The following is a 21,335-nucleotide window of genomic DNA, read 5'->3' as shown; positions in this document are numbered from 1 at the left end:
TATAAGGACTTTATGAACACAAAACCCACGTCTTTCGACGGCAAAGGAGGAGTTATTGCCCTGACTCAATGGATCGAGAAAATTGAATCCATTTTCGAAATCTGTTCCTGTTCTGAGGTCAACAAAGTAAAATTCGTCGCTTGCACATTCGCCAACAGGGCACTGACCTGGTGGAATGGTCGGGTCAAATCCCTAACCCTACCAGTGGCAAATGCTATGGGTTAGGAAAGTTTAAAGGAACTCATGATAGCGGAGTACTGCCCACGAGGCGAGATTCAGAAACTAGAGCACGAACTCTGGAACCTAAGGATGAAGGAATCTGACATTGCTGCCTACACTTCTAGGTTTGAAGACCTAGCGCTTCTTTGCCTGGGAATGGTCACCCCGGAAAGCAAGAAGATAGAGAGATACATTTGGGGACTGATACAACCCACCAAAGGAAATGTCTTGGCTGCTAGACCAAACACCTTTGACAGCGCTAAGTGTCTGGCGCAAACTCTCATAGATCACGGAGTTGATCTTGACAAAGTGGCAACCGCTCCTGAGCCAGCTAAAGGGAATGGTGAGAAAAGAAAGTTTTGGAAGCAGCGGAAGGGCCAGTCTTCACATGATCCCTCGAAGAAACAACAAACGGTGACAGTCCACGCTGCTACTACTCCTGCCGCTGCTCCTGCCACTCAAGCACCTACCAGTAGGTACACTGGTACCCTCCCTTGGTGCAATAAGTGCAGTTATCATCACCGCATCCATGGTCCATGTCGTGAGATGCTCTGCAACAATTGTGGTCAAAAGGGCCACCTGCACCTTTAGTCTCCTTAAAATCGAAGTTTAGGGTTTTCTCCACGAATTCCAGAGCTCCAGCTGCACCTTTAGTCGCAAATTAATCCCCAAGGGTTCCAGAGAGGGGTTTGGTTTCGGCAATTGGCTTCTATTTATAGACTTCAGAAAATATGGGCTACTCGCCGAGTAGATAACCGACTCGCCGATTCCCCTATTAAAAATCCGTGTACGACAAGGACTTGTATTTGCTACGCGAACATTCGTTTGGACTCGTCGAGTAGACATCCAACTCGCCGAGTCCTTCAGGATTTTGACTCTTTTTTCTTCTTTCTTCAATTCCCGAGTTCCCGATTGTATTTCCTGCTTCCTTTTGCTTCCGAGCACATCTTTTAGACTGAAAATACAATTTAAACATAATTAAGTACCTTTTGTCCATAAATTGCAATAAATTAGCCGAAAAGTAATAAAATTCTAATCGAAATATATAGCTAAATATGCACATATCAGATACCAACTTGTAACATCCCAAAAATACTGATAAAAAATTTTCATTTTTAAAACTACCAAATCCGTACATCAAGTGTTTCAAAACCAATCATAGTAAAAAAGTATCACAATCATCAAAGTGAAATAACAATCATCAGTGTAGAAAGTCATAAGGGGATACTGTACAGTCAAGCCGGGCCCATCCCTGTGGAGTTGGAAGTACCTGAAAATGTTTAAACCATAAACCGTAAGTACAAAGCTCAGTGAATTCCCCAAAATACCATATATATATATATATATATATATATATATATATATATATATATATATATATATATATATATATATATATATATATATATATATATATATATATGGGCCCAACCAAACATACATATAAATGGGCCCACCCCAACATACATATAAATGGGCCCATCCCAACATACATATAAATAGGCCCATCCCAACATACAAATAAATGGGCCTAACCCAACATACACATGCAAGAGTCAAAAAGACAACTAGCATCATACACAGTATAGTGAGAAGACTCACCTGTTTCCTGAAATCAGCTAAAACATAGCTCACTTCCACACAGACAACACTAGAACACACTTATAGAATCAAACAAGGTACCACCTTAGTCTAACCTCCAAATCTATCCATTTTGACTAATAGACAAACCAGGTCAACAAGTCAACGTTCAAGGTCAAATTCAACAATCAACACTCCTATTAGTTGACCCTCACGTCGTGACAACTCATGGTCATGTCATGGAAGATAGGATCAGCCCGGTCTCAACTCAATAACGACTCAACTCAGTCCAGGCTCAAATCAGTTTCGATCCAAATCATCATCATGTCGTGATGTTTTGGCCATCACGTCGTTACGAAAATCAGTCCAAGTTAATCGGGGGAAAACCCCAGTTGTCACGTCACGTCGTGAAAACTGATGTAACAACTTAATGGGTTAAGCCATTTTCCATTGATCATATAAGCTCCAATGCTCATATCTGATTCTTCCCAAGGTATTAATGGATAAAGTTTCTAACTTTACCCATTAAGACATTCTTTTAAGCCAAGATCTCAAATCCAAGGTCCTTAATGGCAACTTAATGTCTAAAATCAACCACTAAGCACTTATTTCTTAAAGTCCTCAATCTACAACTTCCAGAAGGGTTTTAGGGACCCTATTGACCCCTAAAAATGCAAACTTTATAGACATACTTACACTGTAATGATCTGTTCCAAATCGTTTCCCGTTTGGGTGTGGGTGACGTGATTTAGATGATCCGAGTGTTCGGTTTGTGTTTTGGAGCCAATGGGTATTTTGGTAAAGTGTCAGCTCGGGCTTTTATGGATATTGGATTTTCTTTCAGTATATTTTAAGGCAGGTATGAGTTAATAAAATCGTGGAGCTTCTCGTTACCTTTTCATGGATATAAGGATCGTTGAAATCGGATTTATAATGAAGAAGTTATGGCCTTCAGAGTGTTATAGGGTTTAAAGGCAACCCTAGTATGTGGGGTGTACATAGGGAGTACGCTGGGCGTACTCATGCGAAGTTCATTACGCGAGGTATACTCTGGTGTACGCTTAGCGTACTAAGTGGGCTTGATCGATAATGCGAGGCCTTGTATGCTGGGCGTACGAGAATTGCGCAGGGTGTACGAGGAGATTAAGAAACCCTAATTTTAAGGTGTTACACCCTAGAAAAAGTCCTTAAGTCCATAGGGCTGGCCTCTTTACCAACCTCCAAACTTCCTAAACCCTAAATCTCGACCCTTAGCCTCCATTGTTGTGTCTTTGAGCTCTTGAGAAGAATTTGGTGGTTATTTTGCTTTTTTTGATGGAAGTAAAGAAGATTGAAGGTGCTTTGCTTGGTGTGAAGTTTATAGATCCAAAATCCCCACTCATTTTGCAAGTCTTTTGAGGCATCAAGTTCATACCTTGTCTTTTTCTTACTTAGATCTCTTCATATCTTAGTTTTGATGCTTTTGGTTCCTTTTTGAGTTAAGCCATTTGCGGGGCTTATTCTTTTAGATCTGGTCATATAGTGAGTTTCTTAGGCATAAAGTTAGCAACTTTATGGTATTTATGGCCTCATGCATGCATCAAGTTATCCATAAAGTCCTTTTGAGCTTTAAGAGCTTCATTAAGTCATGCATGAACGTAAAGTTAGCAACTTTACGTGATAAATCAACTCAAGGGAGTCAGATCTAGGTTTTGGAATGAACTCTTAAGGGATTAAGAGCTGAAAAAGGGAAGATGGCTGAATGTGAGGGTACGATGGGAGTACAAGCAGGTAGGCTTAGCGTACAAGCCCTAAGGCAAGTACGTTGTGTGTACGAGCTGAGTATACCCCGTGTACTCAGCAGAGTGGGCCTCGGTCATTTGGTCTTTGGTATGGCCCACATTTTGGGATTGGATGCTTAGGGCCTTGTTGGATCATCAGAATTCAAGTATTTTTGGGCAAAGAATATTTTGGACCTTGGAGTAAGGCCCATGAAAGGGTTTGGGCCCAATTTAGAAAATTGGTCCATATTTGGGTCTTGGGTGTTTGATTGGAATTATTGGGTTGTTGGATTGGGCCTTGGCTTTAGGCCAAGTTATGAAGAGGGTAAAAAGGTACTTTACCCTAGTTTGGACACTTAGTGTGTGTCGGATCCGATTATTGATGGATAATTAATTTGTGATTAATAGCGCGGGGATTCTTGCGGGTCAACAGCCAGAGGTTCTTTTTATGAGATTCGGCAGTGCGAGGTGAGTTTTCTCACTGTATCAATGGGTCGAAGGAACCAATGCCGATCCATTACTTGTTAAATGGAATGCTAGTTGTCTTTGTGATACTTGCTTAGAAGACCCCAGGGGTAGCCCGTGGTATTTGTGTGAAAGAATATGGGGGTAGGCCATGACACTTGGATGTCAGACTATGGGGGCAGCCCATGGCATTCCAAGGAAAGACCATGGGGGTAGCCCATGACACTTGCATGTCAGACCATGGGGGTAGCTCATGGCATTTCAGGGAAAAGACCATGGGGGTAGCCCATGGCAAATGTATGTATGGTATGAGGTATTTTGGGGAACTCACTAAGCTTTGTGCTTCCGGTTTTCATTTTATGTTTCAGGTACTTCGGTTTTCAATTGGAAGAGTTCGGGATGATTGCAGAGCACACACCAACTCATTCCGCATTTTCTTGACTTACTCTGATATGATGTGATGATTGATACATTTGTCTTATTTGGATTTTTATGATGATGTCTTTAGAATACTATTTTTTATTAATCTAAAAATGAAAATTTTAGGTCTTATTTTTGGGACGTTACATGCATCATGAATGTCCTTTCCAAATCTAGGTCAAAAGATGCAATATGACCTAAAATCCATGCAACGTCCCCAAATGACAACCACATCCTAGATCTATAAGATATAATGCTCTTGGGACTCAGAAAGATCACAAAGTTGCAACCTTTATCTCTCCTACTCATTCCATCTTCACAAATGGGGCAAAATATAGCATAAAACCAAGATCTAAAAGACATACGACAAAAATATGAGAGTTTGAGGACATACAAAAGTCCAGAAGCTACACACAAGGATGATGAGTGTAACACCGTAATTTCCACACAAAATTTTCATTTTAAATTCATATAAATCTCATAACGTATTTCACAAAATCTCATTTATTTAGTTTACAAAACGCATCTCCATAATTGTTTGTTTAATAATCCAGGATCCCCAAAACATAACTCTTTCTCTGGTGTGTACAATCGAGTCGGTGCCTTTCCGCGATCCTGAGAAAAACCTGAAACACATAACACATAACACGGTAAGCACGAAACTTAGTGAGTTCCCCAAAATACCACACACATCTCAGTAGCCTCTCATGGCTATACTCAGATAAGACCCTTCGGTCCCAGAACTCAGGTGGACCCTCCGGTCCTAACCCAATAAGCTCATGATAACAATACTCGACATAAATCACAGAGACATAATGCAGAATATCACAATACACAAATAAGCACATAAAACATCTTAGTTACACAAGGATACCACTCATGGTAAGTATAGTGAGAAGACTCACCTCGGATGATGAACAGCCCCTATAAACGATGCTGCTACGCACCGGCCACTAACTCTGTGCCAAACCAACAATTATCCCAAGTAGAAACTAAGTCCAAACTCTCACTCATTAGGTCTAAAGGTAGTCCACTAACCAACCCATCAATGACCTAAAACCCATTGGGCCCACCAAGGCCCAATAATAAACGGGCTCTCCCAAGGCCCAATTCTCAATCTAAATGGCAAGCCCAACTCAAGGGCCCAAAGCATAATATAATATTTCTCTGCTCAAAGTCACTAATACACAAGCCCAAAGATCCAGGCCCAACCCTTAAAGCCCAATAATAAATTCAGCCCAAAAAGCTCTCAGAGAGGTTACGCGGGGCGTACTTCCCTTGGTACGCTCAGCGTACACTAGCGTGCACGAATCTGATCGGGGACACCAACCCAGTATGCAGGGCGTACTGGAATTACGTTGGGCGTACGCCCAGTGTTGCTTAGTCCATTCTCTTGGTCTTAACCCGTTAAGACCTTAGCTCATTTCTCAGATCTGGACTCCCTAATAGCTCTTACTCCATAAAGTCAGTGACTTTAAGCCTTTGCATGACTGATATGCTCACAAACACACAAAACACTCACTCTCTTATCTTAAAAAGCACATAACTCATGCATGGCTTGATACCAACGTCCAAGACCTCATTTTTATGGATCCTCTCCACTAGAATACTCTAAAGGACAAACATTAGGCTCTGGAGTGCAACAACTCATAAAGCTTCAAGCTTTGGGACCAAAAACCCTAAAATGGACCATAACATGCACAAATCAAAAGGATGGGAAAGATTTGAGCTTTATACCTTCAAATGATGCTCCATCCACAGAAAAAGCTCAGATCCAAAGCCTGGACTCCAACTCTATTCTCTTACATGCTCCTTCTTCACTCCCAAAAATCACACAAGAACATCATATGGAGGTCAATACCCCTCAAAATGAAACCCATCCACGAATCTGAAACCTCATCTCGCCTTCTCAATACACGAATGGATCCAGACTCAACTCGAGAGTCTGATTTAACAGGAGAATTGGAATCACTTATTTCCAATTTGGTACTCAACTCATGACTCAAGATTCGTAAATTTATGCTCACACCAACTCTCCAATTCTTTCCGATTACGATAATCCCTCCTCATCCCAGGGATATAACGATTCCCGACTGTCACAGAGATCTCAGTCTCGCCCCTGGTCCGGCAACCAGGTTCCCGAAGACTCAAGTGGTAAGGCTACCCAAGCCTAAGAACTCCTCTATGTCATACTCATACTAGTGAATACTACAGCTCCCCGTTGAACAGTATTCTCTCTTATCGACTAATGAGTGCTACAGTTCCCCCCCCCCCCGGTAGTCTTAAGACGCTCCTTTATTGACTCATGAATGCTACGAATCCCCGTAGACTTACGACACCCTCTCACTGACTCGTGAATGCTACGACTCCCCTTAGTATCACATCACTCTCTCGCTAACCAGTGAGTACTACGGCTCCCCGCAGTATCACAGCACTCTCTCGCTATCCAGTGAATACTACGGCTCCCCGTAGTATCACGACACTCTCTCCCACTTACTCATGGATGCTACAACTCCCCGTAGTCTTACAACACTCTCTCGCTCACTGATTTACCATGGTCTCTCTCTATGGTTTCTCCTGATAATTCCACACGATTACTACCACCAGGATCCACTCGCTCTTTTATCACCTCATAATCTCATCATCAGGTTATCACTACACTGAGTTCACTAACTCATGCTCCACAACCCAGCATAGATAGGTGCACACACCCACTCAGCTCATGCACCCCCACTCCTGATGTAAATTCTCATAAGCCAGACACTTTTTCTCAACACAGGCACACCATTAGACAGACTCGCTCTGCGAAAATTAACTGATGGGTTCCCACTGGAACAATAGCCACTCGGTAGTCCACTTGCAACTCAAATCTCAAAATAATCCAAAATTTAGGGCGTCATACTCAGATACCCCGGTACGCCATCACAAAACCTCACGACGTCTTGTCTCATACACTGATCTTCCACTTACGGCATCATACTCGGAACCTCAAAATACTCCAATCTCATAACTTGAAACACGGAGGAATCATCAATGACTGAAAACACGTTGACAAAAATTCCGAAGCTCCACCCTCTACTGATCACCGCCCATACGAACTACTCATACCGACTCTGAAATTGGTTGACAAATCAATTGCTTCCCCTCCTGGAGTATAGATCACAATCTATACCTATACTTTCAAATCTTAGCTATTGCACCCTGAAATCAGCGACCCATCTGCCTCGAACTCAACTTTTGCAAACCTGAAAGATCCCTATCCATAATAAATTCCCTGACCGACGGCCACCTGTCGTGGGTTCACTTATCCTGCCTTACGCATAGACTCGCACATCATCCCGCCTTGCACCTCTCCTCATCCACCAATAACCCAGGTCTCGTGTGTCCGCACCGCAGATCTCCATAATCAGTTCTCTAACCGCACTTGAACGAATTGCTGATCCTCTCAGTTGAATACCAGTTCTCCCCCACTCAGGGTTCGAACCATCACCAGCCGACATACCAACAATCTACCCCATAGACCGTTTCACCCGGTACATCACACTTGACTCTTGGAATGTACCAGGAAATCACTCAATGATCTTCCCGATGTAAACCAAGCAACTCCAAATATCCCATAACTCAGAAAAGAATCTCAGAATTCTCCCAACGTGACTGCCTCTAGTCATCTCGCAACCTCAAATTGATATACCACCGGATACCCCACTGTCCTGAATTAGCCTGACTCTCGGTCCGGAAGTAATGCACTATCACGCACCTCGTCTCTGATTCCTCGACCAGCCTCCCAACATGGGAATCATCATCAAAGCACAAGACCTCACTCTCACAACCGATACACAACATACAACGATGGCCACCGCCCCGATATATTCCTCTTAACCACCTGAAACTGCTGCTAAATGCATGCCACACTCAAAAAGGCACCTTCCTAGGTCTCTTCGATCTCAGCTTCCACTAATGACTCCATGGTACAAGAAATACCTCACAGCAGACAAACTGCCTAACTACTCTGATGAAAAGGTCACCACCAATGCTACCCCACGGGGTTTACCTCCAAACTCTGAAACCGGAAACTCGATATCTCCTTCGTTTCTCGCAGGAAACGGAAACAACGCAACTCTTGCTACAGAAAGTGACGTCTCATCCATCAGCCGATGGCTCGACTCAAACTTCGTTCCTCCAATAAGCATCATCTCTACTCATCCCTGAGCCTTGCAGTTCCAACTGGCATCTCACCAATAAAATCTTTTGGAAACGAACTCAATCTCCCTTCAAGGTATACTCCATTAAAACTTGCTCGACATGGCCCTCTGGCCCCACACTCTATCACCTGATCTCAGACTAATCAACCACCACGGGACAACTGGTAAAACCAGAAACACTAACCGTCATGAATCATGGTACTTGAACCATGTGATCATCCCTCAATCTTCTATGAATCATGGTACCCGAACCATGTTATCTCCTCTCAACCTGCTACTTAGAACCTCTGGTATTCTCCCTGTTTCGAGTACGGGTCCTCTGCTTTCAGTAGTGCGGGCCCATACTACCTGCCACATCTACCCATACTTTCCACACGGATCGTCCCAGAATTCCTAAGTAGCTCCTCAACCTTCTCGATCACCAATCCCACTAAACCGGGTCACTTCCCAGCGAATACTCTCCTCTACCAGCATACTCATCTGACTAAGGCCACTCCCTAGGCTCTTCCTAGGTTCCCTCACTTCTCTGCCATCAGCTGCTAAAGAACTCCTTATGATGCCAGTCATCTACCTCCTGAATATCGTCATATTCACTTAGTAGTTGACTCCCATCATCAAGAGTTCCACAAAGCACAAAGCAAACAGCATTCGGGCATCGAATAATCTCTACAAACACATAAAACCACTCTAGGTTATCTATCCACTTACTCTCAAAGGTATCACCGAACTCAAGCAACTCTACCCCCTCGCGGATATTTAACTACTCTCTTAGTAGGCTCCTCCAATACTCATCTAGGCATCTCACCTAGATTACTCCTCTACTCAAAGTTCTCTCTAAAAGATTCCTGCTGGATACTCTTACTCAACACATACTCAAAGCACATCATAGATAGCAAAATTCCTAGGCTAAGGCATCACAAATCGGGTAACTCTAGCCCAAGAATATGAAATACCTAGCCTATCTTCTAGCATGCATCACTAATATCTCAATAATAACTTATATCACAAATAAGTAAGGGTATTTTGGGAAATCACCGTTCGGGCTCTGGCTGATTGTACACACTGATCCTTCTCGTTTTTCTTTTAGAAACTCTTGCTCGTTTTAGAAAAATCATTTCTTTTGAAAACTTTTCTCAAATCCTCAGTTTGAGTCCAGATATACCCGAAGGTGCATCCGAATCCCTCAAACCAAGGCTCTGATACCAACTTGTAACACCGTAATTTCCAAACAAAATTTTCATTTTAAATTCATATAAATCTCATAACGTATTTCACAAAATCTCATTTATTTAGTTTACAAAACGCATCTCCATAATTGTTTGTTTAATAATCCAGGATCCTCAAAACATAACTCTTTCTCTGGTGTGTACAATCGAGTCGGTGCCTTCCCGCGATCCTGAGAAAAACCTGAAACACATAACACATAACACGGTAAGAACGAAGCTTAGTGAGTTCCCCAAAATACCATACACATCTCAGTAGCATCTCATGGCTCTACTCAGATAAGACCCTCCGGTCAATGTGTCTTAGTGGGACCCTTCGGTCCCAGAACTCAGGTGGACCCTCCGGTCCTAACCCAATAAGCTCATAATAACAATACTCGGCATAAATCACAGATACATAATGCAGAATATCACAATACACAAATAAGCACATAAAACATCTCAGTCACACAAGGATACCACTCATGGTAAGTATAGTGAGAAGACTCGCCTCGGATGATGAACAACCCCTATAAACGTTGCTGCTACGCACCGGCCACTAACTCTGTGCCAAACCCATAATTATCCCAATTAGAAACTAAGTCCAAACTCTCACTCATTAGGTCTAAAGGTAGTCCACTAACCAGCCCATCAATGACCTAAAACCCATTGGGCCCACCAAGGCCCAATAATAAATGGGCTCTCCCAATGCCCAATTCTCAATCTAAATGGCAAGCCCAACTCAAGGGCCCAAAGCACAATATAATATTTCTCTGCTCAAAGTCACTAATACACAAGCCCAAAGATCCATGCCCAACCCTTAAGGCCCAATAATAAATTCAGCCCAAAAAGCTCTCAGAGAGGTTACGCGGGGCGTACTTCCCTTGGTACGCTCAGCGTACACTAGAATGTACGAATCTGATCGGGGACACCAATCCAGTACGCGGGGCGTACTGGAATTACGCTGGGTGTACACCCGGTTTTGCTTAGTCCTTTCTCTTGGTCTTAGCCCGTTAAGACCTTAGCTCATTTCTCAGATCTGGACTCCCTAATAGCTCTTACTCCATAAAGTCAATGACTTTAAGCCTTTGCATGGCTGATATGGTAACAAACACACAAAACACTCACTCTCTTATCTCAAAAAGCACATAACTCATGCATGGCTTGATACCAACGTCCAAGACCTCATTTTTATGGATCCTCTCCACTAGAAATATTCTAAAGGACAAACATTAGGCTCTGGAGTGCAACAACTCATAAAGCTTCAAGCTTTGGGACCAAAAACCCTTAAATGGATCATAACATGCACAAATCAAAAGGATGGGAAAGCTTTGAGCTTTATACCTTCAAATGATGCTCCATCCACAGAAAAGCTTAGATCCAAAGCCTGGACTCCAACTCTATTCTCTTCCATGCTCCTTCTTCACTCCCAAAAATCCCACAAGAACACTTATAAGCTCACAATAGACACTCAAGCTCAAAGAGCAGGAATTAGGGTTTTGAGAGAGTTGAAATCTGGAAATGGTGGTTGGATATGAGGACATAATGTTCCTTAAATAGGGGCACTCCAAAATATTAGGGTTTCCTTCTGGACCTAGTACGCCCAGCGTACTGGGTGACTCCGCTTTAATTTCACGCACATGAGTACGCTAAGCGTACTTACATGTACGCCCAACGTACTCAACTACCACCTTTCTCAAATAAGGGACTCATTCTGCCACAACTTCAAACTTCCCTAGCTTCCTCGATATAACTCCGATTCCAATGAACCTCATACCCTCGGAAAGGTGTCGAGATGCCCTACGCTTCTAGCAACTTGTCGCAACCCTGAGGCTTCCTCATGCCCGGTTTGCAGCCTATAAACCCTAATCACGGACAATCCGAAATAGGGTGTTACAATGAGAGGTTGCTTGGAGGAACTAAGAACCAATTATTCTTCTCCTTCTTTCAAAACCACCACAAGCTTTTAAAAGTGAGCTTAAAAACCTCAAGAGGGATAAGGTTTGGCCAAAGGGGCATTTGGAGGTGATGGAGGCTGAGGGTGGAGGAAACCCTATCCCCTCACTTCCTTTAAATAGGATCCAAGTCCGAAATTAGGGTTTTGCATATGATTAGGTGTCACGTCGTGACCCATAAAGTGTCACGTCATGACACTTAGATGACCCTTCCCGCATAATGCGACCATGTCACGACTTGATGGTGCCTCCCTCACGTCGTGACCCCTTTAAAATCCATATTTTACTTAAAATTTCGTACCTCGGGGATCCGAATGTTACATGAATGTTTTCTTTCCATGGAGCATTGAAGACTCAAGAGTTAATATCTTTGAATATACTAAAATGTATGATTCTTAGCCTTGTGTTTTCGATTTTAGTAGGTCAATAGTTGTTTCATAAAGTATGTTGCTATAATAGTAAAAAGTTCTAGGTTGCATATACCCATAAGAGTTTATGAATAAAAATCTGATGTGCAAATCTTTATATTGTAACCTAGAAATCCCGTCATAAGTTAAGTCAGTTTTTAAGCATACCAAGAAAAATGCATATGGATGCAGCATATCAGGTGCTTCGTTACTTGATAACCATGCTTGGACAAGGTTTGTTTCTACCTTCGATTAGGAACCTCAACCTAGTAGTTTACTGTGATGCCAGTTGGTTGAGTTGTCCATCAACAAGGAAATCTTGTATTGGTTATTTTATTAGTTTGGGAGGAACTCTTATTTTTTGGCGAACAAAGAAACAAAGTATTGTTGTCAGATCGTCAGCTGAAACAGAATATAGATCAATGGCTAGTATGGTGCGTGAGATAATTTGGTTAAGATGGATTTTACAAGATTATGATGCTACACAGGTTGGAGCTACACCTTTAATGTGTGATAATGAACTAGTCAAACACATCACAATTAATCAAATATATCATGAACGCACCAAGCATGTGGAGATGACAATTTTGTTAGAGAAAGAGTAGTTAATGGTGAAATAAAGCCTTGTGCTATCCGTTTAGAATTTCAAACTGCATACATATTTACTAAAGGTTTTTCGATTCATATGCATCAAATTGAGTGTTCGTGATCTTCACAGTCCAACTTGAAAATAAATTTTAAGATTATTGTAATTAGTTTCATATTTATTAATTTTTTCCGTTTATGTTTCCTTGCTCAACAATGCTCTAACAAGCCTTAGAGTTTTTATCTATTTAGAATTCTTATCCAGTTAGTTTTGCGTCCTATATATATCCGATCAAAAGTTGTATTCATATATTGTAACGAAAGTGTAATAAAGTGTGGGGATAAATGACATTTAAGTCAAGACGAAAGATCGACAGGCGCATTTTATGTCAACGATATTGGTGGCACGATCTGAAAATTAGTCGGACACTGAAGGGTATAATTGTAAATAGGCAACTATAAAAGGACGACTTGAGGGCAGAGTCTGTTTCATGTGTTGCCAAAAGGGCGAACGAAGCAGAGCAAATTCCGTTATCTATCCACACCAAAATTCAATCTTTTCGCATTCTCTCAATCCTTGATATCCATCGTTTTCTCTGAATCGATATCTTTGCTCTTCGAGAAATTTCGCTTGTTTTTTTTGATCTGGAGGTTTTTTCAAATCGAATTTTCTAGGGTTTTTTTGAGAATTCATCAGCCATGGTTTACGATTCGATCGCCAACGCTTCGATCCCGACTGCGTTTTCCAATCCGAAGGAAATTGGCAAGAAAAAGCGGGTACATTTATTGAATTCTATTCAATTGTTCGATTTTCTGAGGCGTATCGTTTGATTGATGGATAGTTGCGAGAGAAACGTGTTGGTTTTTTCTTTTTGGGAAAATAGGGCGTTCTTCTTGTTTTTTGTTACGATCTAACCTGATTTTTTCAATCTTGAAGGTGAATAGGACTGCCAAATTGAAGCAGTGCAAGCTTGATGTTCGTCGTGAACAGTGGCTTTCTCAAGGTGATTTTTCTCAGTTTTTTTGTGTTCGTGTGTAAATTTTTGTATCATGTGTATTTGATCTGATATGTCTTGTATGTAGATGTATTGCTCTTATGGTTAATCAAAATTTTTTTTCTTATAGTGAAGAACAAGGGGTTTAAGGAAGAAAATAAAGGCGATGTTCGTGCAAAAATGCCTGCTTCAGACATGCATGCCTCAAACGAGGGAGATCGATCGCTGGTGAAATTAGTGATTAATCCTGGTGGTGAAGAGAACGATGGTTTGATGAATCATTACAGTGATTGGGAGTCGCCTTCCAACAGCCCTACTAGTCATACGAGCAGCTTGGGAAGTAACAGATCAGTGGCTAATTTCACCGGTAGTAGTAGCCGGAGCAGCAGCAGTAGCAGCGGTGGTTGTTATTCAGAAAGTATGACAGAAGAAGATGATGGTGACGATGGATGCTTGGATGATTGGGAAGCAATTGCTGATGCTTTAGCAGCCGATGACATTAAAAACAATCATAACCCTAATCCGGACTCTACAACTGCATCATCAGAGCTAGAGCCTGTGGAAACAATCAAAGAGGATCAAGAGGATTGCCATGCACAAGTGAATCATCGAGCCTGGAGACCAGATGATGCTTTTCGTCCTCAAGGTCTCCCAAATCTGATAAAACAGAAGAGTTTCCCCATGAATTCAGATCGCCATTATAAGAATGTTGGATTTGCATTTGCTCCATCAACATGTCCGATATGCTGTGAAGATCTTGATTTGACAGACACAAGTTTTCTTCCTTGTCCATGTGGGTACAGGCTGTGTCTTTTCTGCCACAAGAGGATTCTTGAAGATAATGGTCGTTGTCCAGGGTGCAGGAAGCTGTATGAACATGCGGAACAGGGGATTGCAGCTTTCAAACTGGGTCGTTCTCACAGCATGATCCCCAGGCGTTAGAAGAAGTATGTGGTCCTTGTTTTCATGTGTGTCTTTTATGTTTACATATTAGAAGAAAAAAAAGACTGATATTAGTGGTAGGTATGTCGATAGACAGTGTTTGGGAAATATGATCTTGTGAGTTTGCCTATAGGACTTGTTGGGTGTTGGGTGTTGGGTGTTGGTATGTGAATACATAAAAAGGGCATATAAAAAATCGAATACATCATTTCCACTGCATTCCAAGTTGTCTTGTAGGCAACTCCATAAACCTTGGCTTTTTGAGTTCATATCCATCATTACTGATATAATGTTAATGTGTGTTTATACTTATGAAATTTAGATCAATCAATAGATTTTAACCTTCTCTTTTGTTACTAATCTGATTGAAATGTGATATGTTCTCAAAGATAAACTGTGAATAACACTCGATCTTCAACCACCTGCATTTGTTAAGGTAACACTACTAAATTATCAATCTTTTTTCTATTTTGTAATTATTAAGTAGGTTATTTTATTTAGTAGTGATTATCAGTGAAAGTTGTAAACGATTTATGACCACTTATTCACAAATGTTGGTATGAATCAATTCTGAACATGTTGTGGATCTGTTCGTGTTTCCCTTTGTCATGTTGTGATATGTGACCTAAATGTTAATGCAACAACATGAATGAAATCTTCACTTGTCATTTTTGTATGGGATTTGAATCTAATAAGTATATCAGTGTAACCAAACATAAAAGCATAGCCAACATTTAGATACGAATAATAAGTTTGGAGTTATGTGCAATATACAAAGAGTATCATTAAAAATTAAATTCTTGATCCAACCACTTTTATGTTTAAAATTCTCCATATCCTTCTAAAGGTCAGGGATGATATTTGCCAACATAAGGCAAACAAGTACTATCCAATATTTTAAAAACCGGTTTTTTAGTTGAAGCGGTATGGTGGCCGGCTCCTGGTTCGACCGCCGGGCGAACCGGTTTCTATATTTTTCATGTTTTTTTCTATTTTCCTTCACATACGTACATATATAAATTATGAATTTGATGTTTACAAGTTCAAACTTTAAAATACACATAAAAATAAGTTGTAGATGAATCCAAATACATTAAAATAACACATTACCATAAGTTTTAGTGTTTTACATCAATCCATATACGTCAAAAAGAAAATAAAGTATAATACCGAAATGAAATATAATTTTAGATGAATACAAACACATAAAAAAAAACTTTATAACATTTACCATATGTTTTTATTTAGAGAAAACTAAATAAATTTGAAAAAAATCACTAAAGTTTATTATGTAAATGGTTCTTTTTCATGTGTTTTTATTTGGTTTAACCGGTTCAACCGGGTTTTTTCTAAAAACTGGCCGGTTCAATCCGGTTCAGAAATCAATGTAAAACCGGTGATAGTTGAATCGCTCCCTCTCCCGGTTCCCGGTCCAACGTGTTCGACCGGCCGGTTCAAACCGGTTTTTAAAACGTTGGTACTACCTTGTTTTGCTCGTCAAACTTCCTATTCTAGTTGATCTGAATAGTAGCTGTCTAGTTCTCAGGAGGCGTATTAGGTAAAAAGGTTTTTAATGATGTGTAACTTCTATTCATGTGTGAGGATGATCCTCAAATTCCAATACCAGTCGCTTTCAGTTTCTCATTCTCTAAAAGAGAAGTGAGAGACAAGTTCTTTATGGATGTTACGACCATCTAAAAAAAATTAAAGTTTAATTTTAGTATTAGTATTTTTGAGATTAAATTATTTATAAATAGATCACCCTTATATCTGTTATAAACCTGCAGCTCTTATGGAAACACTTGAAATATTTCATTATTATATGGTCTTAGGACCGTTTTTGTAATAATCATTTTAGTGTTATAATATTTACATATTGTGATTATAACTATGCAAATATGACATAATTGGTACCTGATCTTACAAAACTTACTTGATGGAAGCAACTGTGTGTTACATATATGAGGGGAATCTGATTGCCTATTAGATGTCTGATACGTATATACAGGAGACCATTAATTTTTTTCTCTCAACTTCAGAAGATGAGTTCCATAAGAACACCACACAATCTTTCATCGATTTAGATATCAAGCAGATCAATGGCTTCATCTCCTATATCAAAAATCCCATAGAAAACTGGTTATTCAAATACGCTCTCGCTTTTACTGTGGATCCAATATGTGTTTAATATGATTAGAAAAGTTTATTTAACACCACATCAATCTAGAATTGTTCTTGGAACATCATGAAAGCATTTGTTGGATTTAATCTAACATAAGACAACTTGCAATAACATTAGTGTGTTGGGAAGAATGTAAAAGAGAGGTTCTGCACAACAAAAACACATAGATCCTTTTTATTAACTACACACATAATGACAATTACAAGTTCTGGACACACATGAACCAACACAACCCTTTGACAACCCAACCATCACACCCCTTTATTTTTTTTGGCGGCTGGAAAAACTATAACTAACAAACTTCCAGAAAATAACTAACCAAATAAAATTACAAAACTAACCCTAATTAGTCGAGGAGAAACTAAATTTCAACATATTAGAGTTTTTCCCGCAACATAGACAAGATAGATTCTCCCCAAAACACATCCTGTTTCTGTATTTTATCATCAGAACGCCACTTCTCAACTCGTTTATCCACACTCTCCACTTCCTGCTTACCCTTCTCAACACTCTTCTTCTTAGTTTCAAAAACCTCTTTCATAATCTCCTCAACCTCAGCAACAAAATTACTCTCACAAACAACCTCATCAAAACCCATACCATTCGCATGTTCATACCATCTCTGTGTAAACTTATACCTCTTTGGCCTATATTTCATATACCCATCTCCCTTCAAATGTCGATAATAATTGGCAATATCTAACGGCTCAACAAGCCGCCTAAACACTGTCCCCACCTCCACCCAATCCTCCCGCCCCTCAAATTCATCCGGAAGATCCTCCCGCATCACCATTTCAACAATCACATCCCATATCTTAGCCAACTCTAGCCTGTTCATATTAGCCTGAAAGTCTGCTTTCTCATTTTGAAGCTTGAATGCCTCATAGTAATCTAGATTACTATCTTTGTAGTTACGGATTTCACTCAGAATATCCCCGATCAGCTTAGATTCAGTCCGAGATTGAGGTTGCTCTCTTCTCAATGACTTATCAATCACCTTCTCGTTTTCTTTCTTCCTCTTCTCTGCCTCTTCAGCAGCAATTATACAGCATCTCGCACTTGCACTCTACAACAACATAACACAAATCAATTCGGCTCAACTACAAAATGTAATTTGTTAATGGGAAAAAGTTGAATTTCACCACTCACCAGTTGAAATAGAGCTTCGTTACTTGTACGAACCGCATCACCTGCAGTACCATTAGGAGTCAACAAGTGGTCGTTGAGGTCTTTCAGGTCGACCAAGTTTTCCAGCTGTAACCCGTTCTTCAGTTCTTCTTCGTAACTGAAACTTTGTGATAAACTTTTGTGCGCAAAATCAACTGGCTTTTGATTTTCATCGGTTAGCTGTAAGAAATAAAACAGTAACTGTAGAACAGCGCTCGGGTTTTCAACCCGAAACTGTTGAGAAGGGCTAGTGCAAAAAACGTAAAAACCCGATGGTCTATACGGAGAGACTTTTACAAAGTCAACCGATAGCTTCTCCATTAGAGAATTTGTAGGTTCCATGAGCTCAAATGCAACATGGCTTGCAACCGTTGATGCATTTATTATTACATTCTCAAAGAACTCAACAGATTCAGCATCTCCTATCGACTGATCTTCATCCATTGGTTGTCTGGCACTCGGTTTTTTACGCTTATGATCATTGGGTTTGACTTTCTGTTGGAAGGATTTGAGAATACTAGGTAGATGTTGTTGAATTGATATCTTAGGAGATAGCATCATACGAGGAACAATGTCGTGCTCCATGACAAAATGGGTAAAATGACCCGCCCATTTCTCACGCCGGACCGCGTGGGACAGGGTCCGATCACCAATCAGAGGTGACCCGAAAGTGACGCACCCGATTGGGAATTTTTTACCGCGTTTTTTTATGTATTCATCGAGCATCCAAAGTGTGGCAAAACTTGCTGTCGCACCACCATACAAATGCCCCGTGAATAAAATCTTCTTATTTGCGTTCACAGCTTTCTCTATCTGAAAATTTTACAGTTTGACTTTCGGTCAATTTTCTTCTTTTCAAATCTAAAATTATAACTTGAAGGTAAAGTTATTAGATTTATACCTCGGATTTGAACGTGGAATCGTTTAAAAGATCTTGAAATCTTTTAAGAAATGCTGCGTTGACTTTGGCGGGTCGATTCTCTCCGATCCGGCACAGGGACTTGAAGAGTTTACGATCAACCTCGGTTTCTCCAAAAAGATCACCATGGTACCAGTTGCTGACTTCCCATGATCCTGGAAATGCGAAGATAGCAACCTCCATTGATGAAGATGTACCATGTTTCTTGTTGGGGTTTGTGATGAAAGGTTTGTTTTGTTTGTGGGCTTCCATGGATAGAGATTGAGCTGTTTTTGTAAGCTCATTGCTCAGGCTGAGTTTCACTGATTCTTTCTCTACCTCCATTTTCTCTCTTTGTAAAACACACACTAAAAGAACAGTTTGTAAATTGATTTTGATTGTTTTTCCAGTTGTTGATTGGTGTTTAGTTAAATATATAGGGGATGAAATATTATATAATAGAAGGAAGAAATTACATGGAATGTGAGGATTGTATGAAATTACAATTTGAACCCTTTTGAAGGATAGCAATCATGATAAAGTCAAAGAAAAGACGACCATAGCAAAGTTTGTGAAGCCATTTTGCGGTTACAAAATATTCTTGTTTTCACAAGTGGATTTTGTCCACTTCGCTTGTAGCCAGTAGGCTTCCTTGAAGTTTCATGGTCATTCGAACGACGATTTTTAGGAGACGACTTGCAATTTTGTCTTGGTTTGGGAAATTGTGACTCAAATTCCTTGAAATCCGCAACGTGTGCTAAATGTGTGTTACTTGTTTTCGTTTATATATTATTTATTGGTTATAATAATTGTATATGAGTATTATGTGATACATGTAAACTAGTAAACTCTAAGATGATCCCACTCTTCCAAGAGGTATGTATACGTAGGTATCATGTTCTTTTGATATTGGACCTTTTTTTTTTTTTTTTTTTTTTCTTTAAGACCTACTTGTTCAAGCTTTAGCATATGAACAAGTTTCAAATCTATCTTTAAAGTTTTAGCTAGTCACACTTGAAACATCAAGGTCTTCCATTTTATATAATCGGTGCGAGTTGAGTAACCTATTAAAACGGACAATTTTTTTGAGTTGGGTTAATCCAAATGCTTTTTAACCATTTATAAACATTTAGTGTGTTAATATGATTACAATAAGTATGCTGTTACCATGAATAATTCATTTCTTATATAAAACAGATCAAAGCTAGAGAAAAGAAGTTGATGATCTTTAAGGTGGACTTTGAAAAAGTCGGTAAGCCGATAGAAAGGGTAGGTGCATTAGGCATAAGTAATGGGTAAACCATAAGACTCTAGGGATAAAAACTCACATTCCTTATCAATTTCTTCCTTGATGACAGATTATGTGCGATAGATTTATCCTTCGTCGTTGTCGGACAAGAGGATAAAACGTAAGGTGCCTTTGATGCACTTGTGTTCTGGTGTGTACATAAACCCCGCCCATGACGGTCTTCCCACTCTTGTTTTGAGATATGACGAGTACCGGGGCTCCAAACTATAGAGTTTGGCTTTTCTGATGGGCAGGTTTGGGTGAGAGTCCCAAATGTGGTTTTAGTCTTAAGTGATTACAATTAGAGCCTCCAACTAATTTAGATTGAAGAAACCTATATTGGAATTGTCACAACGACATTTTTTGGTAAACTTACTGTTGTAAAGCCCCATGAAGGCTTTGATGTTACGGGAGAATTCGACGGCTTGCTTGCAGATGGATGGATAGAGGCTATGTACCTAATTTTGATTTTTGTCTTTAAGCCACGAAGAAACCACCCAATTGATTACTCTTCAGTCTGATAAAAAATTAAAGGAGGGCCTTGATTTCAATTATGTACTTTTCGATGCCATCATTCAGGAAAAACGAACCCAAAGCCTCGTGGGGATTACAGATTACAGAATCAGTCTCATGTTGTATTAAGGTGCTTAATCAAACACGTTAGTATATCAAAGAAGATTCGATCCATCCATACATATCTGGAAGAGATAAAGTTTCTAGGCTTGTATATTTGTATATTTAGGCTACCTTTTTTCCTTACTCTAGTTCTCAAAAATGGCCGACGAGGCACTGTACCAGTCTGACGCCAACTCCGCCACCGTCAAATGCAAAGTATTAAGACTCAACAACCCTTTCTCCCCGTCTTCTTCCCATCGCATCATCGAATTCTTTGATGCTCTCTAATGCCCTACAACAGAGTTGACATGAGGCTTGTCATATTAGGCATACGTGACATGGGGACGTGTCAGGCATGACACGGGGAGTGTTAGGCGTTCTCTTAAATTTATTTTTTTCGAGGAAAACCTAGTAAATGACATCTGATTGCCCTCAAACTTTATATATAAGCA

General features: G+C 40.2%; 2 protein-coding genes across 2 annotated transcripts; one reads left to right on the top strand and one right to left on the bottom strand.

Moving 5' to 3' along the window:
- Window positions 1–13,271: 13,271 nt before the first annotated feature.
- Window positions 13,272–14,983, top strand: LOC145116740 (RING/U-box superfamily protein). Its single transcript, XM_079053067.1, has 3 exons — window positions 13,272–13,573; window positions 13,734–13,800; window positions 13,922–14,983. Exons 1-3 carry the CDS (start codon window positions 13,496–13,498, stop codon window positions 14,731–14,733), a joined length of 957 nt encoding a protein of 318 aa, XP_078909193.1. The 5' UTR covers window positions 13,272–13,495; the 3' UTR covers window positions 14,734–14,983.
- Window positions 14,984–17,059: 2,076 nt separating this feature from the next.
- Window positions 17,060–19,411, bottom strand: LOC145115098 (protein EDS1-like). The gene is made up of 3 exons (XM_079051265.1): window positions 18,984–19,411; window positions 18,065–18,895; window positions 17,060–17,981 (listed from the first exon to the last, which is right to left on the bottom strand). The coding sequence occupies exons 1-3, from the start codon at window positions 19,323–19,325 to the stop codon at window positions 17,292–17,294; spliced, it is 1,863 nt and encodes a 620-aa protein (XP_078907391.1). The 5' UTR covers window positions 19,326–19,411; the 3' UTR covers window positions 17,060–17,291.
- Between the last annotated feature and the right edge of the window lie 1,924 nt (window positions 19,412–21,335).

Source organism: Lactuca virosa, chromosome 5, assembly GCF_052849685.1.
Source record: "Lactuca virosa cultivar CGN04683 chromosome 5, Lactuca_virosa_CGN04683_v6, whole genome shotgun sequence".
Taxonomy (NCBI): Eukaryota; Viridiplantae; Streptophyta; class Magnoliopsida; order Asterales; family Asteraceae; genus Lactuca; species Lactuca virosa.
The sequence above is the reverse complement of the archived record's forward strand: the minus strand, read 5'-3'. Positions and strand labels throughout refer to the sequence as shown.

Bases quoted from the DNA above. Each gene is read 5' to 3' on its own strand.
- LOC145115098 (XM_079051265.1), bottom strand. From the start codon at position 19,325: ATGGAGGTAGAGAAAGAATCAGTGAAACTCAGCCTGAGCAATGAGCTT. The intron at 18,896-18,983 runs GTATAAATCTAA...TAAAATTTTCAG, and splicing joins ATTCCACGTTCAAATCCGAG to ATAGAGAAAGCTGTGAACGC. The intron at 17,982-18,064 runs GTGAGTGGTGAA...ATGTTGTTGTAG, and splicing joins ACGAAGCTCTATTTCAACTG to AGTGCAAGTGCGAGATGCTG.
- LOC145116740 (XM_079053067.1), top strand. From the start codon at position 13,496: ATGGTTTACGATTCGATCGCCAACGCTTCGATCCCGACTGCGTTTTCC. The intron at 13,574-13,733 runs GTACATTTATTG...TCAATCTTGAAG, and splicing joins AAATTGGCAAGAAAAAGCGG to GTGAATAGGACTGCCAAATT. The intron at 13,801-13,921 runs GTGATTTTTCTC...TTTTTCTTATAG, and splicing joins TGAACAGTGGCTTTCTCAAG to TGAAGAACAAGGGGTTTAAG.